The following is a 24,755-nucleotide window of genomic DNA, read 5'->3' on the forward strand; positions in this document are numbered from 1 at the left end:
TCATTTTGGAAAGCTATTTATACCGATTCCATAGAACCCGTCACCTGTGTTAACTCCTAAAAAAACAAACATACATCGTTCCTCCATTCCAAGATGTTTACAATCTATCCAGGGAGATGAGACATGCACAAAATATATTCAATAAGATAGAATGTACTTGCTCAAATTAGAGATATAAAATATAATAACATTAGCCACCATTTATTGATTACAGTAAGTCAGGCACTATACTAAGTGTTTCATAAATATCTCATTTTACTTTTGCAACCTCCGCCTGAGAAAGTGTTTTTAATCTCTATTTTAAAAAAAGGAAGCTGAGGCTCAGAGAGGGGAAGTGAATTGCCCAAGGTTGCACAGCTGAGCAGTGGCAGAGAACAGAAGTGAGCCCCATTCTAAGCTCCAGAGCTCACATCCTTATCAGAGAAATTTATCCCTATAACTCCTAGGCCTTGTCCAAATTTTACCATATTGTTCACCCACTTCCTATCCTTTTTTAAAATTTATTATTTAACTCAACTTCACAATGCCAGCTAAAATTTAAATAAATACTATGATGCCTCCAAGGACCCATAATTCACTGAACTTTCCATTCTAAAGTTAGTGTCTGTGTAAGAAAAGAGAGACCAGCAATTTTACAACCTCCTCTAATCATTAATTACAGCACCGAGAGCTTGTCACTCTGCCCAATGCTGTGGACCACCAAGCTGATCAGAAGGCACATCCTAAGCCCTGGGGTATATGTAGCTCTAATAACTGTCAGAGTCACATGCAACGTCCAGCTCTTAGCAGTCTTCTCTTCCTATTCTGCACTTTTTCAGGGTGATCTCATTTATTCTCATGCCTTCAGCTACCATCTATGAAGCTCTGGCTATGAAATCTCTGCTTCTAGCCCAGCTCTCTCTCTCCTGAATTCTGGCTGGACACTGCCACCTGGGTGTCCCATAAACACTTCCTGCTTAATCTACCTACATATGAACTCATCTTTCCTGCCTCAGCTACACTGCTCTGTGTTTACTAGCACAGAAAAAAAGCACTATAATGCCACTCAAGGTAGAAATCTAGACATTTGTGACTCCCTCTCCCTTTGTGATTCCCTCTCCCTGTCTTTATCTCTGGTTACTCATCAAATCATTCTCTATTTTTAAAATCTGTCTTTTCTTCTACAGTAATCTCTCAGCTGGAGTTGTGCCAAAATTCCTAACTGGTCTTTCTCTAGGCCCTTCTTAGCTTTTCTCCACACTGCAGCCAGAGTGATTTTTATTTTTAAAATCCTTACCAGAGGACATGGTTAAAGAGAAGGGAGAGAGAGAAACATCGCTTAGCTGCTTTCTGTATGTGCCCCGACCAGGGATAGAACAGGCAACCTTTTGGTGCAGGATGACGCTCAACCAACTGAGCCACTCCAATGGGGCACCAGAATGATCTTTTTAAAGTTCACATCTGTGCTTTGGTCTGACATGGCAAGTCCTCCAGGATCTGGGCCTGACTCCTTCTCCAGACATTTCTTACCCCTCCCAACCTCAAATTTTATATCCTAATTCTATTTAATTCAATGACCTTTTGTACACGTTGTTCCCACTACCTGGAATTCCCTTTCCTCCCTTATCTGACTGACACCTATTGTTCCTTCAAGTTACTTTGGGCATTAATTACCTTTTCCGGGAATCCTTCTCTGATGCTCCCAAGATGAATCAAGTGTCCTGATTGCTTCCGAAGCAGTTGAGCTGTTTATGTGCCATTAAATCGAACCACATGGTACTGTATTTCTTTAATAAACTCTTTTGAGGGCAGAGACGAAGTCAATAGCTAACAAAATGTCTAAGACACAATAGACTTTCAAGAAATATTCAATTAACCCACCCGGTGTGGCTCAGCGGTTGAGCATCGACCTGTGATCCAGGAAAAGGAGGTTTGATTCCCAATCAGGGCACATGCCCGGGTTTCGGGCTCGATCCTCAGCAGGGGGCGTGCAGGAGGCAGTGGATCAATGACTCATCATTGATGTTTCTCCCCCCCCTTCCTCTCTATGAAGTCAATAAAGATATATTAAAAAAAAAAAAAAAAAGTAGTACAGGTTCCAATGGGGGAACTAGAACTAGAAGTGGCAGAGTTTTTTGTTCTTTGTTGTTTTTAAAGAATTTTTATTGATTTTTAGAGAGACAAGGGAGAGGAAGAAGGGGAGAGAAACATGGATTGAGAGCAAAACATGCTGGGCTGCCTCCTGCACGCCCCCTACCGGGGATCTACCCCGCCAACTGAGCCACACGGGCCAGGGCTGGAAGCGGCGGTTCTGTGTCGTAACCGTGGCTCTGACGCCAGCAGCGCGTCCCTGCGTCCCCGCCTCTCCGCTCCCTTACGTGTTATTAAGTTCTCGTTGCCTAAGCTGCCCCATCTGTAAAATTACAGTAATAACTGTGCTTGGCTCATAGGGCTGCTGTGAAGATCGATTTAAAATTTTTGATATTTTGTTTATTAAGGATTCTTTTGTATTAAGTTTGCAAAGTATTGCATTAAAATACTATTTATCTTAGTTACTGAGATTTTTGGCGTCCCTTTAAATTTTTCTCTCCAGGAGAGTGCCTCATTCACCCAACTCTAGCGCCCACTTTGCCCTCACCTCACATGCTTCAGACAGTGTTCAATAAATAGTCCTTGAATTTACTTCTCTCTATATATTTTAAAATTGAAGTAAAATATACACAAAGTGAACAAATATTACCTACATTGCTGAGCTCCCTAATTGTTCATAACATTATGCTAAGCAGTAGAAGGGGTCTTTTCATTTTCACCTTCAGGCACCCAACAAAAAGTGTTTAATAATAGTCTCTCTTCTTTTTTCTGCAGCTTCCTGCCCCACGCTCCCTTTCCCCCGTCAGTTCCAAGAGATTTCGTCGACAAAAACATTTCCAGGTCGTCGAACTTGGAAAAAAAGAAGTATCTTCCCGGAGGCCGGCCTATGACGTCAACCCGCCCCCGCCGCTGCCCGTCGCCGTTAAGTCCCAGAAGCACGCTTAGGAAAGGAGGCCGCCATCTTTCCTACAGCGGCACCGCATCTTGCGCATGCGCTTCCGCTTGTGGGGGGGTGGGGGGGAGACGACGACGACGACGACGACGCGCTTTTTAAGCCCTCTCGGCACCCTTACCTTGCGGGGCGGCTGTGCGGAGGTTTGCGCGACGTAGGCTTCTGGCCCGAACCTGGAAAAGGAAGAGGAAGTGTTGCGCTGTACAGGGGGGACTTTTACGGTAGCGCTGGGGGCTAATTGTCTCTCAAAAGCCCGAGGTGCTTGGGTGGATATAACTCCTCGCTCTGCGAGAAGAGGCTACAGCGCGCGCGGAGGTGCGCTTCTGGTGTGAGTGGGCACGTGTTCTCCATGCTGGCTTAGGAGCGCCGAAACCATTCTAAATGAACTTGAGGTTTCTGCCTGGCTCGCTTTGAAAGGTGTTTTCAGAGAGTTGGAAGGCCTAGCTTGCCGTCTGGTCCAGTCTCTGCCACCGACCTGCTGTGTGTCCTTCGGTCCCTCTTCGAGTCTCAATATCCTTATCTGTAAGTTGAAGGGTGAGCAAGTCTCTTACGTCACCTTTAAGTTCTTCTGAATGTTATTGCATGTTCATTATGCCATCTGAGCCACAAAGCCTTGGGGTTTTTAAAAATATCGTCTGCCCCATTTTGTAAGGAAGACATTGAATCCCAGAGTCAGAGGTTTGATGACTTCCTCAAGATTACACAGAAAACTTAAGACTAGAAGATAATGCCGTAATTCCATAATCAGGTCTCCTTTGTTATATTTCTGTACCATCAGTTCCTGAAACGCCTATGGCAGTTACTCAATAAGCTCTGAATGGAATGGATCTTTTGATGTCAAGGCCAATGATATAAGCAGATCTGGTGTCTCCACCTCTCTGATATATTAACAAGCGCAAACTCTTGTCCAGGTGTATCCTGTGCTTTACTTGATTGGGGACTCCGAATCCTGTCTTCGTTCTTCAGTTTAATCAGACACCATGGAGGCACCTCCCGTCACCATGATGCCTGTCACAGGGGGCACCATTAACATGATGGAGTACCTGCTGCAGGGTAAGTGAACCAGGGAGCTTGGATTACCTGTTTTCCCCTTTTCTAGTCAGCTTCTGTGGAGATGAGACGCTGTTATACAAAGGCAACCTGCATAATTTCTACATTCCAATAGACAACTTAAAAAAAATTACTCTTAATTATGGTCACAAACGCATAAAATTAAATTTACTATCTTAAACATTTTTCCCCCATCTTAAACATTTTTAAGTAGTGTTAAGTATATTCACATGGTTGTACAGCTGATCTCTGGAACATTTTCATCTTGCAAAACTGAAATTCTATACCCGTTAAACACTAATTCCCCTTCCTCCTTCCCCCAGTCCTTGGCAATCCCTTTCTACTTTCTGTTTCTGATTTTGACACTTTAGATAGATACCTCATGAGTGGAATCATACAGTTTTTATCTCTTTTCAACTGGCTTATTTTACTTAGTGTAATGTACTTGAGGTTCATCCATATTGTAACATGTGACAGAATCTCCTTATTTAAGGCTGAATAATGTTCCATTATATGTACATACCACATTTCTGTATCCATTCATCTGCTGATGTACATTTGGGTTGCCTCCACTTCTTGGTTATTGTGAATAATGCTGCAGTCAACATGGGTGTGCAAATATCTCTTCAAGATCCTGCTTTGAATTCTTTTGGATATATACCTAGAAGTAGGCTCACTGGATCATATGCTAATTCTGATACTGTTATTAGCTCCATCTTATAGATCAGGAGACAGAGGTAAAGTAATTTGCCCAGATGAGAAAACTCAAGACCCAGAGACAGTAATGATTTTCAGGAGGTCATATAATGTTTAGTGGAAGAGTTTAGGTTTTAATTCAGATCATTCATTTAGTAACTTCAGATGAACAAAACAGTTATTAATTTTTAGTCCTCAAGCTGCCCTTCTTTCAGTCTTTTCTCACCTCAGTAAGTATCATTGTCATTTACCAGTTGCTCAAGTGAAGCATTCAGTAGTCAATCTCAGTTTTTTACTTTACCCCACATATAGTCCATCTCTTAAGTCCTATTCATTTTACTTCCAAAATATATTTTAAATACGTCTTTTCTTCACCTGCTATACCACACCTTGGTTTATCATCCCTTGACTGAACTACTTTCGCAACTTATTGCATCGATTCCAGTTCTGATCACGTCTCTTCTCACACAACAGCTAGTCATCTTTTTAATCCTCACCAAAGGATTTTTAAAAAATTGATTTTAGAGAGAGAGAGATGTGTGAAACATCAATCACTTGTCTCCCATAAGTGCACTGACCAGGGATTGAACCTGCTACCCAGGTGTGTGCCCTGACCGGGAATCAAACCTGCAACAGTTTTTGGTGTACGGGATGATGCTCAACTGAGTCACCCAGCTGGACAGCTAGTCATCTTTGTAAAAATTGTTTTATTATTTCTTTTCAAACTGTAAGAGAAAGTTCATTTAGAAAGTCACAGAGGTGTAAGAAGTGAGCTGTAGAAGGAATAGGCTCAGGAAGCAAGTTACAGAGGCAAAAGAAGGGGCCCTTGGAGCTTAGGACAGAGAAAGGTAAAGGTAATGTGCCTGGGGGGAGAAGGGAGGGGAACAGGAAGGGAACCTGAGTGCTCCCCAGAGGGAGAGTGCCAAAATTGTTTTATTATTAAAAAATTTAAACATAAAGAAAATAGAGACTAATATAGTGGCCACTCCATTTCCATCATCTAGATTTCAATTTCTGTCATTTTGCCGTATTTGCTTCATTTTTTTTTTTCTTTTGCTATTTTTAAAGAAAATTTCATACCTCATAACATTTTACCCCTGAACACTTTAGTATACATTTCTAAAAAATAAGGATGTTTTCCTTTATAACCCCAATATCATCATTATCTAAAAAAAATTTAAAAAAAAAGAAAAAGATATTTTTAGTATCATCTAATATTTAGTCCATATTCAAAAGTTTCCAGCCAGTTGTCCCAAAAATGTGTTTTATAACCAGGATATAATCAAGTTTCATGATTATATTTGATAATTGTCTAAGTCTTTTTTTTTAATTTTCAACTATTACTTTATTTATATTACTATGCTTAAGTTACATGGAAAGGACAACCAAGCAGTTCTGCCCCATTTCAGGAAAAGTTTCCAATCAACACCAATTACATGGTGACAAATAAGTAGGAATGGTGACATCTTTGGGTTTAAGTCTCTTTTAATTTGGACCAGTCTACCCTTGCCCCCACTTTTTTCCCCATGACCATGTTTTGTTGAAGAGTCCATACCAGTTTTCCTGGAATGGTCATTTTAAAATGTAAATCTAGTGATGTCTTTCTCTGTTGTATAGAGAATAAAGTGTGGAACTAATAGCTGCCCTTAGAAATGGGGCAGAACTGCTTGGTTGTCCTTTCCATGTAACTTAAGCATAGCAAAATGGAAGCTGCCCTTAGAATATAAGAAAGCCATTACCATGGGTTACATATAAGGCCTGTATTCTGTGGCCCATGCCAAATTGTCATTTCATTGTCATCTTCCATTTTGCTCACTACATTTCAGCCACACTGACAGCCTTTTAATTTCCCAGGCCCTTTCCTACCTCTGTGCCTTTGTACTTGATGATCCCTCTGCCTCTACTTTTTTCAGCTTTTCAAATAACTATCTCATTTTTATCCTTCCAGACTCATCTCAGTTGTCATTCTCTTAGAGAGACCTTCTTTGACTACTCCAACCCCTCAGAGAGGTCTCTTCTTATCTACCCCCACCAATTGATCTCTAGCCCATCTCCCTTTTATTTCCTTGAGTTTCTGTTTATTTGTTTACTTATTTATTTTTTGTTTCCCCACTACACTGTAGTCTCTGTGAGGGCAGGGCCCCCTACTTTCTAGCATAGTGCCTGGCACAGCATTCAATAAGTGTATGTTGCCCAGCCAGCATGGCTCAGTGGTTGAGCATCAACCTATGATCTGGGAGATCGCAGTTCGATTCCCAGTCAGGGCACATGCCCGGGTTGCGGGCTCTATCCTCAATGAAGGGGGTGCAGGAGGCAGACTCTCTCATCACTGATGTTTCTATCTCTCTCTCTCTCTCCCTTCCTCTGAAATCAGTAAAACATATTAAAAAAAATAATACATAAATATATGTTGAATGAACTAAAAGCTCCTGAAATGTTTGAGGAATGAACATACACATTTCTGACACTGTCCTGAATGTAAGATACAATGTATTGAATGCAGGGCCGTTTCCCTGCTCCCACGATCTTCTGTCATATGATTAGTGGGACCTGATCTGTTGCTTGTTCTTCAATACTACTTATTTCCAAAAATTTGGTCAAGTGAATCCCACTATCAATATTTCCCATAGTTAGATTAATATACTCTTGTTTTCTTTAACAGACGTATTCAATAATTATTTGAATATGTTCCTAGTATTGGGGTATCAGCAGTGGAGGAAGAAAGATGACTAAAAATATACTGAAGGATAATTTAAAAATAGAGGTGATAATGCTAAAGAAAAATAAAGCAGGGAAGTAGAAAGAGATCGGAGGGAGATATGCTGTTTTCTTTAGGGTGATCAGACAGTTCTCTCTGATAAAGTGACACTTGAGCAAAGACCTAAAGAAAGTGATTGGGCGAGACATGCAGCTATCTGAGAGGAGAACATTCTAAGCATAGGGACTAAGGGAAGAGCATCTGAAGAGAAATACTTTGTCAAATACTTGGTGTTTTCAGGAAATAGCAGGAAGATCACTGTGGCTGGAGAGAGTGATCTAGGGGGGATAGTGGAAGAAAATGATGTTGGACAGGTAGCAAAGACCACAATATATAGGGCCCTTAGACAACGGTAAAGACTTTGGGATTTATTCTGAATGACATGGAAGCCATTGGAGGGTTCTGGGCAGAGGAATGTCATTGTCCATCTGTTTTTTATTCTAAAAAGACCACTTGACTGTTGTGTGGAGAAGAGAGGAAGTAGGCAAGGGTAGAAGCAGGGAATCGCAAAGACCAGGCAAGAAATGGAGACTTGGACTAGGTAGAAGAGATTGAGGGAGTGGCAAGTGGTTGGATTCTGCATGTATTTTAAACATTTGGGTTGTAGATAGGATATGGGAGAAAGAAAAGAATCAAAGAGGATTCTGTGGTTTTTGGCTTGGACAACTGGAAGCAGAGAGTTGCCATTTGCTCTGATGGGGAAGACTGCAGGGGAATAAGATTGTGGAGGAGAAGCCAGCAATTTGATATTGAACAAATTAAGATGAAAATGTCTGTTAGGCATCCAAGTGGAGAAGTTGAGTACATAGTTGGATATATGAGTCTATAGTTCATGAGATATAAATGGTATTTAAAGCCATAGAACCAAATTGGGTCACCTAGTGAGGAAGAGATTGTTAACAGAGAAGAGGACCAGGACTGAGTCCTAGGATCTTCCAATATTGAGGGAAGGTGTTGAGGAAGATCCAGCAAAGAAATGGTCAGTGAATTAGGTGAAGGACCAAGAGAGAGCTGTGTACCAGAGGCCAAAGAAAGAATAGATTTAAAAGTGGGTGCGATGTATAGCAGCTATGTCAAGTGCTGCCAGGAGGATGAGTAAGATGAGAACAAAGATTGGTGTATTCCTGTGGGCAGTTCATTCCTTTCTACTTAAATATATTTCATAAAAGGGAAACGTTATATTTCTTCTATAGATGGAAAACTTTTATTTGCCGGAAATAGAAGATAATTCTTAAAATGCCAACGAAACAGTAGTATTACATTCTAGATACTGTTGCCTGTTCAAGGTTCTGAGTCCCAAGCCTGCCGGAGATTAGCATTGTTAGAGCAGGCCTAAAGACTTTCTAGTACCAGATGAGACAAGGCAAAAAATTGACAAGGGATTAACATAATATATAATGTTACATAACCCCTCTAAAAATCTCATATATTAGGCCTATTCTTTGCAAAACTGCATTAAACTGTTCGGTTCATTTAAGTTTGTTAAGTCTTTTACTAATTCCATTACTGAAAATGCAAGATGGGACTCAGTATGCTTTTTCCTTCTTCAGGAAGTGTTTTAGATCACAGCTTGGAAAGCCTTATCCATCGCCTTCGTGGTTTGTGTGACAACATGGAACCTGAGACTTTCCTTGACCATGAGATGGTATTCCTCCTTAAAGGCCAGCAGGCCAGTCCATTTGTTCTAAGGGCTCGGCGCTCTATGGATAGGGCAGGGGCACCTTGGCATCTGCGCTACCTGGGACAGCCTGAAGTGGGAGACAAGAACCGCCATGCTTTGGTGCGAAACTGCGTGGACATTGCAACATCTGAGAATCTCACTGAGTTCTTGATGGAAATGGGCTTCCGCATGGACCATGAGTTTGTAGCCAAGGGACATGTGTTCCGTAAGGGCATCATGAAGATTATGGTGTACAAAATCTTCCGTATCCTGGTGCCAGGGAGCACAGACAACACTGAGGCCTTGTCACTCTCCTATCTTGTGGAACTAAGTGTTGTTGCACCAGCTGGGCAGGACATGGTCTCTGATGACATGAGGAACTTTGCAGAGCAGCTGAAACCTCTAGTTCACCTAGAGAAAATAGACCCCAAACGTCTCATGTGACTAAGACAATCTGTCCACCATTGGGGCCTGTCTTCGCCTGTTACAAAGAAGACAGTATAAATGCCCCATTTCACCACTGCCAGCCAGGCATCCTTCCCTCAGGAAGGAGGACAGTAAAAACTTAATTGGTGCTTTTGTTTTCCTCATGTGGCAAGTTCACTTTTGTGACCACCTTTCTAAATTAAAGGCTCAGGAAAACATGGAGAATCTATTTAATCCTTCTGCACAAATGAGAATAAATTAGCTTCTGGAAAGAAATCTCTTAATTGTTTTGCCATTTGTGTATAAGGTTTATAAAATAAGACTGAGCTCGTGTTGTGTGGTAATAAAGGCTATAAAGCGAAGTCTATTTCTGACTGTACCCCTTTACTCTGCTAGTTTGGGATGGATTCATTACCAATTAGAGCAAAAAACAGTTTTTAGCTTTAATTTTGGTAAAGATGATAGTTTTCACCTCTCATAAAAGCATATGTTTGTTGTTGAAAAATTTTTAAATACAAAAATAAGAAAAAAAACACTGTAATCCTATTATTCAAAGAGATGTACTATTTCTGTTTTGGTATACAATATCTTTCTAGTCTTTATTTTTGTAAATGTATGTACATGAGATACACTTATTTTATAAAAACATTCTGTATATACTGGTTTATAACCTTTTTTTGTTTATTACTAACATCTTTCTAGGACATTAGGCTATAGTGTCCTGTATTGAGTTTTTATGTGTGTCAGTGCTATCCTAAGTGCTTTATGTTTGTTAATTAATCTTCACAACAGACCCATTTTATAAACAGGGAAACTGAAGTGCAGAGAGATTAACTAGCTTTCCCTGAGCTATACAGATATTGATTAGCAGAGCCGGTATTTAAATATTGAGAATTCTAATTGCTATTTGTATCCCATCATATGGATTTTTCCATAACTTAATTGATTCCCCTACTTTGGGATTTTCAGTTTTATCCCAATGTTTTGCTTTTCTAAACAATCCTTCAATGCTAGTGATTTTATTTAAATCTTGGTTGACATCTACGATTATTCTTTAGAATAAATTCTAGGGAATTGCCGAGTCAAAGAGTATGCACTATTTTAAGACTTCTGTCATGCATTGCCAAATGCTTTCCAGAAATGTCCTGGTTTTCACTCCTACGAGCTATAAATGAGGTTTCTAACACTCCTGCCAAAACGGGGTGTGACCGTGAAATCTTAATTTTCAAAGTATTCATCAATGAGGTTTAAATTTTCATTTTTATTGGACATATTTTCTTATGTAAATTCCCTTTTCTTCATTGCTCATCTTTATTAATTTGTAAAGAGCTTTTATATAATTTTCCCCATTTATCATTTGACTTTTAATGGATTTTTTAAAGTAACAGTTCTTAGTTGATTATTTAATACTTATAGAGTTGTATTTTTAAAAAATATGTTGTTATTGATTTTAGAAAGGAAGGGAGAGGAAGAGGAGAGAAACATCGATAAGTTGTCTCCTGTATGCGTCCTAATGGGATCAAACCCATAACCTGACTATGTGCCCTGGCCAGGAATAGAACCAGCGACCTTTTGGTGCATGGGACAGTGCTCAACCAACTGAGCTACACTTACAGAGTTTTGAGAATTTGGCTTGCTAAAAACAATAGGTTATTCAAAATTTTCATTTTCTTTCAGAACCTCCATTTAGACGACACTCCAGCTAGCTACATTTGGATAAATCATAATTCTGTTTGTACCTCAATTTGCCACTCAAAAACTTACATAAATAATCTGTTAAGATGCTTTGGGTTGCCCGGCTGGTGTGGCTCAGCAGTTGAGCATCAACCTATGACCCAGGAGATTGCAGTTCGATTCCTGGTCAGGACACATGCTGGGGTTGCAGGCTTGACCCCCAGTGGGGGAAGTGCAGGAGGCAGCCAATCAATGACTCTCTCATCATTGATGTTTCTATCTCCCTCTCCCTTCCTCTCTCTGAAATCAATAAAGACATTTAAAAAATAAAAAAAAAAATGCTTTGGGCTACAAATAACAGAAAACTTACCTCTGCTTTAAACAGTAAGGATAATATTATCCCACCTAATGATAAGTTCTGAGTTGGGCTGGCTGCCTGGTTTGTTACTTGGTCATTTCTCTGGCTCTGGAATCCTTTTCTTGGCTTTCCATATTCATGGAAACATCGATAAGTTGCTTGTTTTCCCCCTCAGTTACAGATTGCGTAAGTGGATAAATCTTGTTCCTCCTTTCACAGTATATTAACACAGTGATTCAGGAAAAGCCCCTTTCTTGTTTTGTAGTCTTTCCCCTTTATTCCTAAACTCTATTCTCATTCCTTGTATACTTTAGGCACCTTTTTTTTTTAAATCCTCACCCAAGGATATTTTTTCCATTGCTTTTTCAGAGAGTGGGCTCCACATTCGCCTAACAGGATCGAGCCCGCAACGGAGGTGCATGCCGTTCTTTGGCCAGCATCGAACCCGGACCCTTCAGTCCATAAGGCTGATGCTCTAACTACTGAGTCAAACCGGCTAGGGCTATAGGCACCCATTTTGTTATGTGCCCACAACCCAGGCATGTGCTCTGACAGGGAATCGAACCACGATCTCCTGGATCATAGATCCATTCTCAACCACTGAGCCACACCGGCTGGACTGTTTGTTTTTAAATATATATATATTTAACCCTCACCCAAGGATATGTTTAGAGAGAGGAAAGGAGACAGAAACACAGATGTGAGAGAGAGACATTGATCAGTTGCCTCCCATAGGCGCCCCAACTGGGGATCAAACCTGCACCGGAAATTGAACCTGCAACATTTTGGTGTACAGCACAACGCTCCAACCAACTGATCTACCAGCCACGGCTGTTAGTTTTTCATTGAATATAATTGACATACAATATTATATTGGTTTCAGGTATACACATCATTTTTCAACATTTCTATACATCGCACAATGATCATCACCATAGGTTTAGTTACCTGTTGTCATTCTACAAAGTTAATATTGTTGACGACATTCCCCATGCAGTACATTATATCCCTGTGACTTACTTATTTTAAACTGGAAGTTTGAACCTCTGATCCCCTTCATCCATTTCAACCACACCCAAAGCTCTTGGTTGTTTGATTTGCATTTCTCTGATTATAATTAAATTTAAGCACTTTTTCGTATACTTTTTTTGTATATGAAATTGTATAGACTACTTAGTATGTGAAACGAAGGTATCTATGACCTTTGCCTATTTTTCTACTTACTTTCCTGTCTTGTTGATTTGTAGGAATCCTTTGTATATTCTCAACATTAATCCTTTGTTGGTTTTAAACACTACAAATACTTTCTCCCAGTATCTATTTATATCCTTTGCCTATTTTTTTTCTATTTGATTTCCTGTCTTGTTGGTTTGTAGGACTTGTGTGTTTTCTAGACATTGTTTCTTGTTTGTTTTAAACATTGCAGATACCTTCTCCCATTCCGTCACCTTCCTATTAACTTTGTCATTAATTAAGCTGATGTCCTAAATTTTGGCCTTATAGTTTACAGTCTTGTTTAGGAAGTCTATATTTACCTCTAGGTAACATAGATTTTTCTATATTAGCTTTATTTAACTTCCACATTTAGGTCTTTAATCCATCTGGAGTCTACTTTTAACATAGTTTCAAGTAAAAATCCAGCTTTTTTCTCCATATGGTGAATTTTTTTTCTATCACCATCTGAAAAACAGTCTTTTCAATGCTTTGTGATGCCATCTTTATCACATTAGGTTCCCATGTATGTACTTTATTTCTAAGGTCTCCAATCTATTCCATTGGTCTTTTTCTTTGTTTCAGTGCCAGCAACACAAATGTTTTTAATACTGTGGCTTTGTGGTAGAGCCAGTTCTACCAGTAGGGCAGGTATCCCTACTTTTATTTCCCCCTCAAAATAGATTTAGCTTTCATAGACCTTTTATTCTTTCGTATTCATTTTAGAGTAAGTTTCCGTTTCTTAACATTACTATTGGAATTTTTATTGGAATTTCATTAAAAAGGTATAGATTAATTTGGGTGAGAACAGACATCTTTGATTGGAACACTGCCTCCCTAGAATTCAACGTGGTAGGCTTCCTTCACCTCTTTCCGGTCTCTGCTAACATGTCAGAGAAGCCTTTCCTGACTATCTTAAATTAAGTAGCGCACACACTCCCCATCATTCTCTCTTTATCTTTTTTTAAATCTTATTTAATCTTTTTTGTAGCTTTTGTTACTAAATGACTTTAGATTATTTATTCACTGCTTCTCTACCATAATGTAAGATTCATGATGATAGGTACTTTGTTTTGTTCTCTGCTGTATCCCTAGTACCCAAAACAATGGCCAATTTGTATAGTCATAAAAGCTACTCTTGAACATTTGTTCATTTGTTAAGCAAATGAACAAATTCATTACACTACTGAGGTTATCCTAATTATGACATTTATTCTGGTCTTTTTATGTCCCTTAATGGAGTTAAAAAAATTTTTTTAATTTATCTTTATTGTTGAAAGTATTACAGATGTCCCCCTTTTTTCCCCCATTGATTCCTTCCACCCCACTCCCACCCTAAATTTTTTCTTGATAAACTTCTTGGGTATTGCTTTTAGGCCAATTACTATAGGTCAGGAGTTGACAAATTATACCTGTGAACCTGAGCCTGCTGTTTTTGTAAATGAAGTTTTACTGGAACATCCATATGCATTCATTTAAATATTGTATATGGCTTCTTTTGTACTACAATGACAATGTTGAGTGGCTGCAACAGAGACCATGTGGAAACTTTACTGTCTGGCCCTTTACAGAAAAAGTTTGCTGATCCTTACTATAGACTATCATTTAGTTGGTATTGTAGATTGTGGTATAGTTTCATTTCATTTAAAGTAATTATTCCTGGTGTAGAAGAACACTATTGATGTTTGTAAGATGATTTCTATTCTTGCAAACTTGATTAATGACTTATAATTCTGGTAGTTTGCCTGCTGCTGCTGTTGTGTTTTCCATATAGACTATCATATCATTGGCAAGAGTGGGAAGCAGAGAGAGTACATATCTCTTTCACCTTCTTGTCTTAAAGAACTGGGCAGACTCTCAAGTACTCTAGGTAACACTGGTGATGATAATGAGCATCCATGACCTAGTCCCAATCTTAATGCTATTGCATCATTTGTCTCTTAAGTATGAAAAAAATCATGTGATTTTTATCCTTTGGTCCATTAATATGATAAATTATGTCGACAGATTTTCTGTTGTTAGGCCATTGTTGTACTCCTGGGATAATTCCTAGGCATCATGATATTATCTTTTAAATACACTGTTGGATTTGAGTACCTATTATTTTGTTTAGGATATTTGCATTGTGGACTACCTTAATTGCCATCCAGAGATCTAGGCAGTGTGACTACTCCCTATTTTTCCAATCTCTCTGCTGGAACTACAATGTAAGCACTGTGCAAAATGCTGGGTTGCAGCAATAGCTAAGATACAGTCCTTGTCCTTAATAGTGTTCATTATAATGGCAGAAACAGACATTTATACAATTTGTATAGTCATAAAAGCTATGTGAACAAAAGGCTCCTTCCCAAAACAAATAAATCTTTAGCACTGACCAAGCAGGTCTGCTTCCTTTTCCTTGGATAGACCTCAATACTCTTGCTTAACGCCCTTTCACCTTTGCCTTTTCCACTCATCTCAGCCTATGTGACTCCTACACAACCAAAAAGCAAGATCCAACAATGGAAAGCTTGTAACATAGTGGTTAAGGGTTCAGGCTTGAGAGACAAATAGGTTCCAATTCTACCCATATCATTTGCTAGCTATGTGACCTTGGATACATTACCTCCCAAGGAATCCATTTCCTCATCAGGCAAATTGAGAATAATAATACCTTCATCACACAGAGGATACGATGAACTAACCTATGTGAAGGCTTTCGACACAGGGCCTGACAAGTCGCCAGGATTTTCCCTTTCTGTCCTTCTGTGATTCTTCCTAGACCACAAGAAGGTCACGAAGTCTCTTTCCTCGGACTTCTGATTATTTGATGGCAGCTAAGTAGCTTCACTTGTTTCACATTTCATCATGTTCCCTAAACAGTAATTCTTTATATCTTGCCTTCTAGCACTACAATTTAATGGCTGTTTATGTCTTGGACAAATTACTTAAACTCTCAGAATGTCTATTTTCTCATCCGTAAAACAATCGTAATTACAATACCTATGTCATAGAGTTGTCATATGAATTAAATGATCTATATAAAGATCTAGCAGAGTGCTTAACACATAAGTGCTTAATACTTAGCCAGTTTCAATTTCAGATTATTTTTTTTAATCCTCACCCGAGGATATTTTTTCCATTGCTTTTCAGAGAGAGTGGAAGGGAGAGGGAGAGAGAGAAGCATCGATACGAGAGAGACACATCAAGTGGCTGCCTCCCACCCACGCCCCGACCAGGGCCGGGGATCAAACCTGCAACCGAGGTACGTGCCCCCTTGGCCAGAATTGAACCCAGGACGCTTCAGTCCTCGGGCCAACGCTCTAACCACTGAGACAAACTGGCTAGGGCTTTAATTTTACTACTGTTAACAAGACTATGCTTCTTAAGGAAAGGAACTGTGTTTGTAGTACTGTAACATAAGAGCACAGACCTTGGAGTCCTGAGTTCAAACTGAACTCAGCCACAAGTATGTTGCTCAAACTGGGTAAACCTTTCTAGGCCTTAGTTTTCTTATCTACAAAATGGGGAGGATAATAGAACCTAGTTCCTAGAGGTTGTTGAGATAATCCACTGGTTTAGCATTTAGCACAGTGCCTGGCATAAATATTGATTTATTGATCAATTCTTATGTGGTAATGGGCTAAATGTTTTATTTAACATCGTTCTAAATATTTTATTTCTGTGAACCCCATAACCCTTGCCTACCTTAGTGCTATTCATATAATAACCTTTCAAATATTCATTGAATGAATAAGTGAGTGAATTAGTGAGTGCTGAGTTGCAGACCACAAGAATCTTGCCTGTGTAAACTGGTTTGTCCCAGGTTAACACTCCTCATTCCTCTGTGATGAGTAAGCCATGAGATTCGGCATCTGTAAAAAGCTGGAGGAGATTATGGAAAGGGGGACTTTTTATACCCTGGCTTTTTTACTCTAAAGAAATCAGAACTGGTACAATTAATTTTTAAAAGCTGCTGTAGGCAAAAGTGTTAAAATTTAAAACAGTCAAGGTCATGGAGAATATGAAGAAAGGAACACCTTTTTGGAGGAAATAAAAATAGATGCAGCTATTTTTTAGGGCATTTAGCTTAAGGAAATAATTAAGGATGTGCACAAAAGTGTAGTATAAGGCTGGTCATCTTCGTGACGGGTATGATAGCAAAAAAGGGAAATAATCCAGATGTCTCATAAAAGGAGATGCAGTGGTACTTAATCCGTACAATGAGACATGTTGCAGCCATTCAACATTTGTAGAAATGAATTTAATGACATGGAAAAACATTCCAGATAGTTAATTTAACTTTGTGACCTTAGGCAAATTATTTAACCTCTCTGCCTCTGTTTTCTTATCATTAAATGGGAATACTAATATTGCCTTCCTTATAGAGTTATCATGAGGATTAAATGAGTTATTATGTGGCCCTGGCCGGTGTGGCTCAGTTGGTTGAGCATCATCCCATGCACCAGAAGGTCACTGGTTCGATTCCCAGTCAGGGCACATACCCAGGTTTCGGGTTTGATCCCCAGTGGGGGTGCATACGGGAGGCAACGGATTGATATTTCTCTTTCATATCAATGTTTCTCTCTCCCTCTAAAATGCAATAAGAACATGTTATTGTTTAAAAAAAGATAAATGGAAAAAATAAATAAATTTTAAAAAATTAAAAAAGATAAAAGAGTTATTATGCATAAAAATTCTTAGAATCCTACTTGGCCCATTATAAACATTATATAGATAAAAGCTGTAATTATTATTATGTGAAAAACATGTATGTGATGCTATTTTTTTTGTTAAGCTCTTTTTTTTTTTTTAAATCCTCACCTGAGGATATTTTTTCCATTGCTTTTCAGAGAGAGTGGAAGGGAGAGAGAGAGGAAAGAGAAACATCGATGTGAGACAGACACACTGGTTGTCTCCTGCACGTGCCCCAACTGGACTCAAAACCCGAGACCCTTCAATCCGTGGGCCAATTCTCTAACCACTGAGCCAAACCTGCTAGGGCTTGTTATGCTATTTTTTTTATAAAACATGTATGTAAAGAAAATGGTATGAAAGTAAATACTTCAAAACGTTAATAGTTATTGCTTGGTTTTGGAAATATGCTGTATTTTTGTTGTTTTTGCTTATCTTTTTTTACGATGATTGTATATTTCTTGTGTACTTTTAAAGTAATAATAACTAAAAACAAAACAGAAAAATATTATTGCTTTAGTAGGGGAGTAAGGATTTCTGGAATTTCCCACCCTGCCTGTGCCCTGATTTTTAGCCAGTGTGGCTGGTGTAAGAATGTGAAGGACGGGTCAGTCTTCTCAATTCACTTTAAAATGTGATCCCACCTCTTTCAAAGTTGACAAGCTCCCACACCCAGGATGTTCTGAGACAGTGACAGGTTCTTAGCAACATGGGGCTCAACAATATGAAGCCAAGGCTGAATTCTAGAGGTAGACAGGATGTGAGTCATTACATTGGCATTTTTTGTCAAGTTGACTACAATTGTTTCTGTGTTTTTCCTTGGAGGTGTGAATGTGAAGTGATGAGGTAAATTTTAAAAAAAAACAAACACAACAGAAGATAAACATCTAAATAAGTGGTTCCCTTCTAAGTACTTATTTTGAGAACTCACACACTTACATATTTTTACCATTTGTTCAAATAACTTTTTTTAATTTTGGGACTGGAAAGGGAAGTCAAACCTATTGACTTCAAAATCAGTTTGTATGAAATATTTTTCTGCCTCCTAATGTATTAAAATTGCGATACTAAGTGCTTTTTCTGATGCAGTCAAATGAGTATTATAATGTTTCTAGTGGCATTATAAATTAGTGAAAACCTATTTAACAGCAATTTGTAAGTAAATATCTAGAATTATCAAATCCTTTTACCCCCTCCCCTTTTTTTTCAATCCTTATACCCTTTGATCCAACATTCCCTTTCTGGTAATCCAGGCTGAGGAAACAAGCTGAAGTATGGAAAAATCTACATATTCCATATAATAAAAAACTTGAAGTCAATAATACCGTATTGCATACTTGAAAGCTGCTAAGAAAGTAGATTTTAAAAGTTCTCATTACAAGAAAAAAAATTGTAACTGTATGGTGACAGATGTTAACTAGATTTACTGTGGTGATCATTTTGCAATATATACAAATATTGAATCATTATGTTGTACAACTGAAACTAATGTTATTGTCAATTATACCTCAACTAAAAAAAACCCACCTAAAACAACCTAAATATTTAGCAAAAGAGAACTAGATATTAATGGTTAAGTAAATTCTGGCACATCCATTAAAATTATTATGAGGACTCCTTTAAGGATAAAATCAGCACCTTATGATAAGGAAATTGGTCCTACTTCATTTCCCCCTGTACCCTATTTATTCACCAATTTCTGATTATTTCAAAAATTGCATTTATCTCTAGACGAAGATTTGTTACCAATGAAGATGTTCAAAAGAATGTCTTAGGCCCTATAGTCATTTCTGAATTGAGCATCCCAAAAATGTTTTGGAGAGTGGAAACATCCCTGGTATAAGTGCACTGCTTCCAAGGTGATGACAACTTTGATATAAAAAATATTCATTTGGCCCCGCTGGGCGTGGCTCAGCGATTGAACGTCGACCTAGGCATCGACCTAGGATCCAGGTGATCAGGGTTCGATTCCCGGTCAGGGCACATGCCCGGGTTGCAGGCTTGATCAATGACTCTCTCATCATTGATGTTTCTATCTCTCTCTCCCCCTCTCCTTTCCTCTCTCTGAAATCAATAAAGATATATTTAAAATATATATATATATATATTCATTTGTATGGACAAGGTGTGTCCTGTTTTTAAAGAATCAGTCATAGTACTGATTGGTGTTAAATTGGGCTCACTCCTGAAATTGAGTCCTTACATGATGTGTACGATGAGGCAGGTGGCAATAATCATCATTACCATTTATTTATTAAGCTCTTACTATGTTCTGGGTACTGTGCTAAAAATTCTGCAAGAAAAATTCCTACAATGTAAATAAGTCTTAGGGACCTAATACATAGTACAATGATTATAGACAACAAAACTGTATTATAAACATACACTTCCTAAAAAACTACATCTTAATTGTTCCCAGCACTAGAAGAGTAATTATGTGACGAGACAGAGGTGTCAGCTAATGCTACAATGGCAATCATATAGCAATATGAATGCATCAGATCAATATGCTGTACACCTTAAACGTACACAATGGTGTAAGTCAAATATATCTCAATAAAAAATTTAAAAAACTCTTACGACAATCCCTTGAGATTGATATTAGTATCCTTATTTTACTGGTAAGGAAACAGGCTCATGAAGAAACATGGCCAAGGTCACAGCTGTGAGAGGCAGGCCTGGATTTTAACCTAGGCCAACTTCAGATGTATCCTCTTAAGACTCCACTGCTGTGCTGTACTGCTTACCATTTGCATCCGCTTATTTAGGGGGCTTATATTGGTGCCATGGAAGAGAAAAGCTTGTATGGGGAATACAGCCTGAATCTGTTGCTGATATTAGTTCTACCGCCCAGCCTTGACGACCTGTATCCGAATCCTATAGAGAGAGGGGCTGCAGTGTTCTGACGTTTCTCAGTGTTGAGTCTTGGTGTGGGCCTGTTCTCATTCACTGTGCTGGGTACACAGTGGACCCCTTCAACCTGGAAACTTATAAAAAATGTTCTTGAATTATTTTATGATTTCCTCAACTTTTAAAACTCTCTTAATGGAAATTATCTTCAGCTGTTGTACTTCCTTGACTGATCTATTTTTATCTTTTTTCCTCCTGTTTTCCATATCTGTGTCTTTTTGCTGTACTTCCTAGGACATTTCCTCAACTTTATCTTTCAGTCTTTCTATTGGGCTATGACTTCTGCTTTCATGTTTTTTCATTTTAAAGAACTCTTTTTTCCCTTCTGAATACTCTTTATTATTGTTTCCTGCTATTGTTCCATATATGCAGGTATTCTTTTAGGAACTTCTCCAGTTTTTAAAGTTTCCTTTTCTCTGCATTGTCTTAATTTCTTCCAAGTTTCTTCCTTTTTTTGGTCCCTTTCCTGTTAGAGGAAAGCCTCCTGTCTGGGAATCCTTGTCTTTCTGCTCATGAATAAAAGTGGGTAGCTAAAAGCTGGTTGGAAGGTCTGTGCATGAAGATGGGAGCCATTGACCATGAGGTCGTTTGTCCGTGAGCCAATGACCATGAAGAACCATTAGCTGGGAGACCTCAATGCCATTATCTCTTTTCTTCTTCACTTAAAATTACATGGTTTTTTGGCTTTATCTATACTGCTGTTTTTAAATACAACATACAAAAACAGCAGATGCCAGTGATTTAAACTTTTTAAATATATTATTAAATACATTTCATAGAATTTAAGTCAGGAACAGCCAAATGGGAGAGATGCATAGGAGAAAGGGGGATGGAGAGCTTCCTTACCCCCGTCCAGGGGATCCCACCCTGACAGCACCATCTCAATCCCATTATCTTTAGATCTTTCATATTGGGCTTCATTTTTCCCATAGAAGACGACTTATCTGCCAAGGAGGTAGTAAAGGGTGACTACCAGCAGAGTGTGGGAAAAGTCTACTGATTCCCCGTTTTTTTGGTATGATGCCTTTAACTGTACCTGGTGACCCTTATTCCAGACATTGTCTGTTTTACTTTCTCAAGAGAATAAACCTCCATACTTCTGAGGTGGAGGAGGGGCAGTTACCTAGAGGGAAGTGAGGGAAGGGAACTAGTCCTTCAACCCATCCTTACTTTAGCTGCTCCTCACTCCCACTTCCAGGGATACCTCTGGTATGTTAATTCCTGAACACATCAGGCTGCTTCTCACCATTTTCTGGTCCAGAATTCAGTGTTCTTAGGGTTGCCGGGCCTATTATTACTCATTCACCTGCTCTTCCACCTGCAAAATTCTGTTGTATTTAATGCCCTCTCCCTTTCCTTATGCTTTAAAACAATCTTTCACTGCAGTTATAGTGGGATTGGGAGGGGAGGGAGTGGATAGGAAAAGTAGATGCATGAGCAATAATAGCCACTGTCTTTATCCAGGACTCTTTATTTGTTTTTTTATGGGATTATACTATATACCACTTCTTACAGACAGACAAATTACTTGGATTTCTCTGTGCCTCAATGTTCTCATCAGCAAAATCACAAACGATGGTATCTACTTTGTGCTATTGTGAAGATAAGATTAAGTAAAATACCATCTTTTTAAAAAATATTTTATTTACTGATTTGAGAGAGAGAAACATCGATCTGTTGCTCCATTTATTTACGCATTCATTGGCTGATTCATATATGTACCCAAACCAGGGATCAAACCCACAACCTTGGTGTATCAGTACGATGCTCTAACCAACTGAGCTACCCAGCCAGGGACATAAAATACCATATTTAACTGTTTTCTCCACATTTTTCTATCTCTGAAATAAGAATGTTTAGTACCGGTCCATGTTTGTTATAAACAGTCAAAAAAAATCTTAGGTTTGGTGAAATATGATAATACATGTAATGCACTTGGAAGAGTGCCTAAAACAAGGTGTGCAATAAATGTTGAAGACAGGATTATTATTATCCACACTAAACCATTCTTAACATTCTGAAACCTTTTCTACTTAACGAAATCTTGTGTACACCATTCTCCATCAATAGATGCAGATCTACCTTGTTCTCTTTAAAGATATATGATATTCTATAGAACAGATGTACCATTTAATTATTCCTCCACTGGTGGACATTTATTTTTTCAAGTTTTTTTCTGAAATACCAGTAGTGGATGGTCTAATAATACATTCTTATACACTTGTTCTAGTATTTCTATTAGATAAAGACGAAGAAGTGGAATCACTATATCACACTTGTTATGTGTCTAATAGGAAGTTCCAGAGTGGAAGAGGCATGTGAGTGGTGAATCCTGACTTAGGCAGGCAATATGTAATTATGGAAGCACACTAGACTTGAAGACAGGAGACCTAAACCCGAATGGTGGCTCTACCACTTATCTTGGGAAATATTGTTTGTTCTTTCATTTATTCAAAAATAGTACTGAATTCTGCCCAGCTAGCGTGGCTCAGCGGTTGAGCATCGACCTATGATCCAGGAGATCGAGGTTCAATTCCGGGTCAGGGCACATGCCTGTGTTGCGGGCCTGATCCCCAGAAGGGGGCGTGCAGGAGGAAGACAATCAATGACTCTCATTACTGAGGTTTCTTTCTCCCTCTCTCTCTCCCTCTCCCTTCCTGTCTCTGAAATCAATAGACTTTTTTTTTTTTAAATGGTACTAAATTCTGTCTATTCTGTGCCAGGCACAGTGTTAGAGACTAGGAATACAGAGATAAATAAGAAATAGTAGTCCTTGCCATCAAGAAATTTATAGTAATTGGTGGGGAGATAGACATGTAAGCAGATGTTCCTCACTGTGTATCTTGGGAAGCTGCTTAACTTCTTCAATATCTGTCTCTTTTTTTGTAAAATAGGTAATAGTTCTTAAACCACAGAGTTGTCATGAAGATTAAATGAAATAATGCATGAGAAGTGCCCTGCACAGTGCCTGGCACATAGCATGCACTCAATGAGTGGAAGCTGTCATTATTGTTTAAATAATAGGATAATTATAATAATAAGTAATTTGTTACAGTTGCTGTGATAGAAAGTCTACCTTTCTGAACTCTTTCTACAGTATTAAATGAATTGTTGAGACAATAATATAGCATAAACAAAGTAACACTCAATAAATATTAGTTTCTTGCATTTTTATGTTGAGACAAAAGGTAAATAAACACATACATCAAATATTTGAATACAACAGTGATCTTCCTGGTTCATGTGTCACAGAGCCAATTCTGGGCACTTCCTTAGCTACACAGAAACCTCTGGTCATATCTGAACATCTGGAACGAAGCTGCATACCTCCCTGCCCACAGCCACAAGTAATCATGGAGACAGGTTGTTCATATGGCCCAGGGCTGATGGCTGCCTCCTGCAGGGGACTTTTTCCCTCTCAGTTTACTAATCACAGCTTGTACCCCATCCTTAATGGGGTCATTTATTTGCTTGACACTGACATTTGTTGTACATAGTTTCTTTTCTTTCCCACAAGAATTAAAGGAAGTGTATCTTGATAACAAAAATTCTGAGCTTTCATTACTAATTAAATTTAAAGATAATTCTAGAGGCAAATTTAAGTAGAATTAAGTGATAGAAATAATAGTATAAATATTTTGGCTGGACTTTCTGTTTTAGGGCTTAACTAGTATCTAATTACTAGACACATTGTTTTTTTCCCTTGTTTCTTTACTTCTCTGGAGGGTTTTAAAAGCACTGATATTTATTTCTCCTGTCTGATGTGTCTCTGGTTATGCAGATCATACCATATTTCCCTGGTTTTTGCAAGCTAATTCTCCTTGCAGATATAGTGTGGTGCAACAGTCTAGAGCCCAAGTTTTGGAGTCAGGCAGACCTGGGTTTGAATTCTAACTCTTCTCTTTACTAGCTCTGGGATCTCAGGCAAAAATCCCTGAAGCTCAATTTTCTCATCTGTGAAATGGGCAATGTTAGTACAGTGTATCATTATCATTAATACTGTGATATAGTATTACTGAATGAGTGTGGATTAAAAGAATGGGGTTAAAACAGATAATACATGTAAACTGTTCAACACAGCCTCACAGTATGTGTTTTTTAGTTTTTAGTTATGATCATGATCATGTTGATTTTCATTAAGATAGCTCATGTAATGCTTGGCACACGGTTGATGCTCAAAACCCGGTAGCTGTTACAGTAAGTTCTAACTGCCCAGATTATGGCTTTGTTATTGAATTTTTTTCTTTGTTAGGGATTAAGACAATCTTTGGCCTAGTATTTAGGAACTAGTTTCATCATCCCTGTAACTCCCACA

At 38.6% G+C, this 24,755-nt stretch overlaps 1 protein-coding gene and 1 long non-coding RNA gene across 3 annotated transcripts in view; one reads left to right on the top strand and one right to left on the bottom strand.

The window, feature by feature from the left end:
- The window catches only part of LOC308561001, an 82,216-nt gene that overhangs the window by 49,141 nt on the left and 8,320 nt on the right, over positions 1-24,755 (bottom strand). The gene's annotated exons all lie outside the window — the stretch shown is intronic.
- On the top strand, positions 3,077-10,338 carry MED18 (mediator complex subunit 18). Of its 2 annotated transcripts, none has more exons than XM_081145395.1 (3): positions 3,077-3,544; positions 3,934-4,075; positions 9,077-10,338. In XM_081145395.1, exons 2-3 carry the CDS (start codon positions 4,003-4,005, stop codon positions 9,628-9,630), a joined length of 627 nt encoding a protein of 208 aa, XP_081001521.1. In that variant the 5' UTR covers positions 3,077-3,544; positions 3,934-4,002; the 3' UTR covers positions 9,631-10,338. The 2 variants fall into 2 exon arrangements, with proteins under 2 accessions (XP_081001521.1, XP_081001522.1); XM_081145396.1 differs by having other exon boundaries at positions 3,142-3,556.

The sequence above is a fragment of the Miniopterus schreibersii genome (genome assembly GCF_964146895.1).
Source record: "Miniopterus schreibersii genome assembly, chromosome: 8".
Classification (NCBI taxonomy): Eukaryota; Metazoa; Chordata; class Mammalia; order Chiroptera; family Miniopteridae; genus Miniopterus; species Miniopterus schreibersii.

What these genes read in the sequence shown, in the direction of transcription:
- MED18 (XM_081145395.1), top strand. Translation starts at nt 4,003, where the DNA reads ATGGAGGCACCTCCCGTCACCATGATGCCTGTCACAGGGGGCACCATT. An exon ending in GATGGAGTACCTGCTGCAGG is followed by an intron (nt 4,076 to 9,076) that starts GTAAGTGAACCA and finishes TTCCTTCTTCAG; the next exon opens with GAAGTGTTTTAGATCACAGC.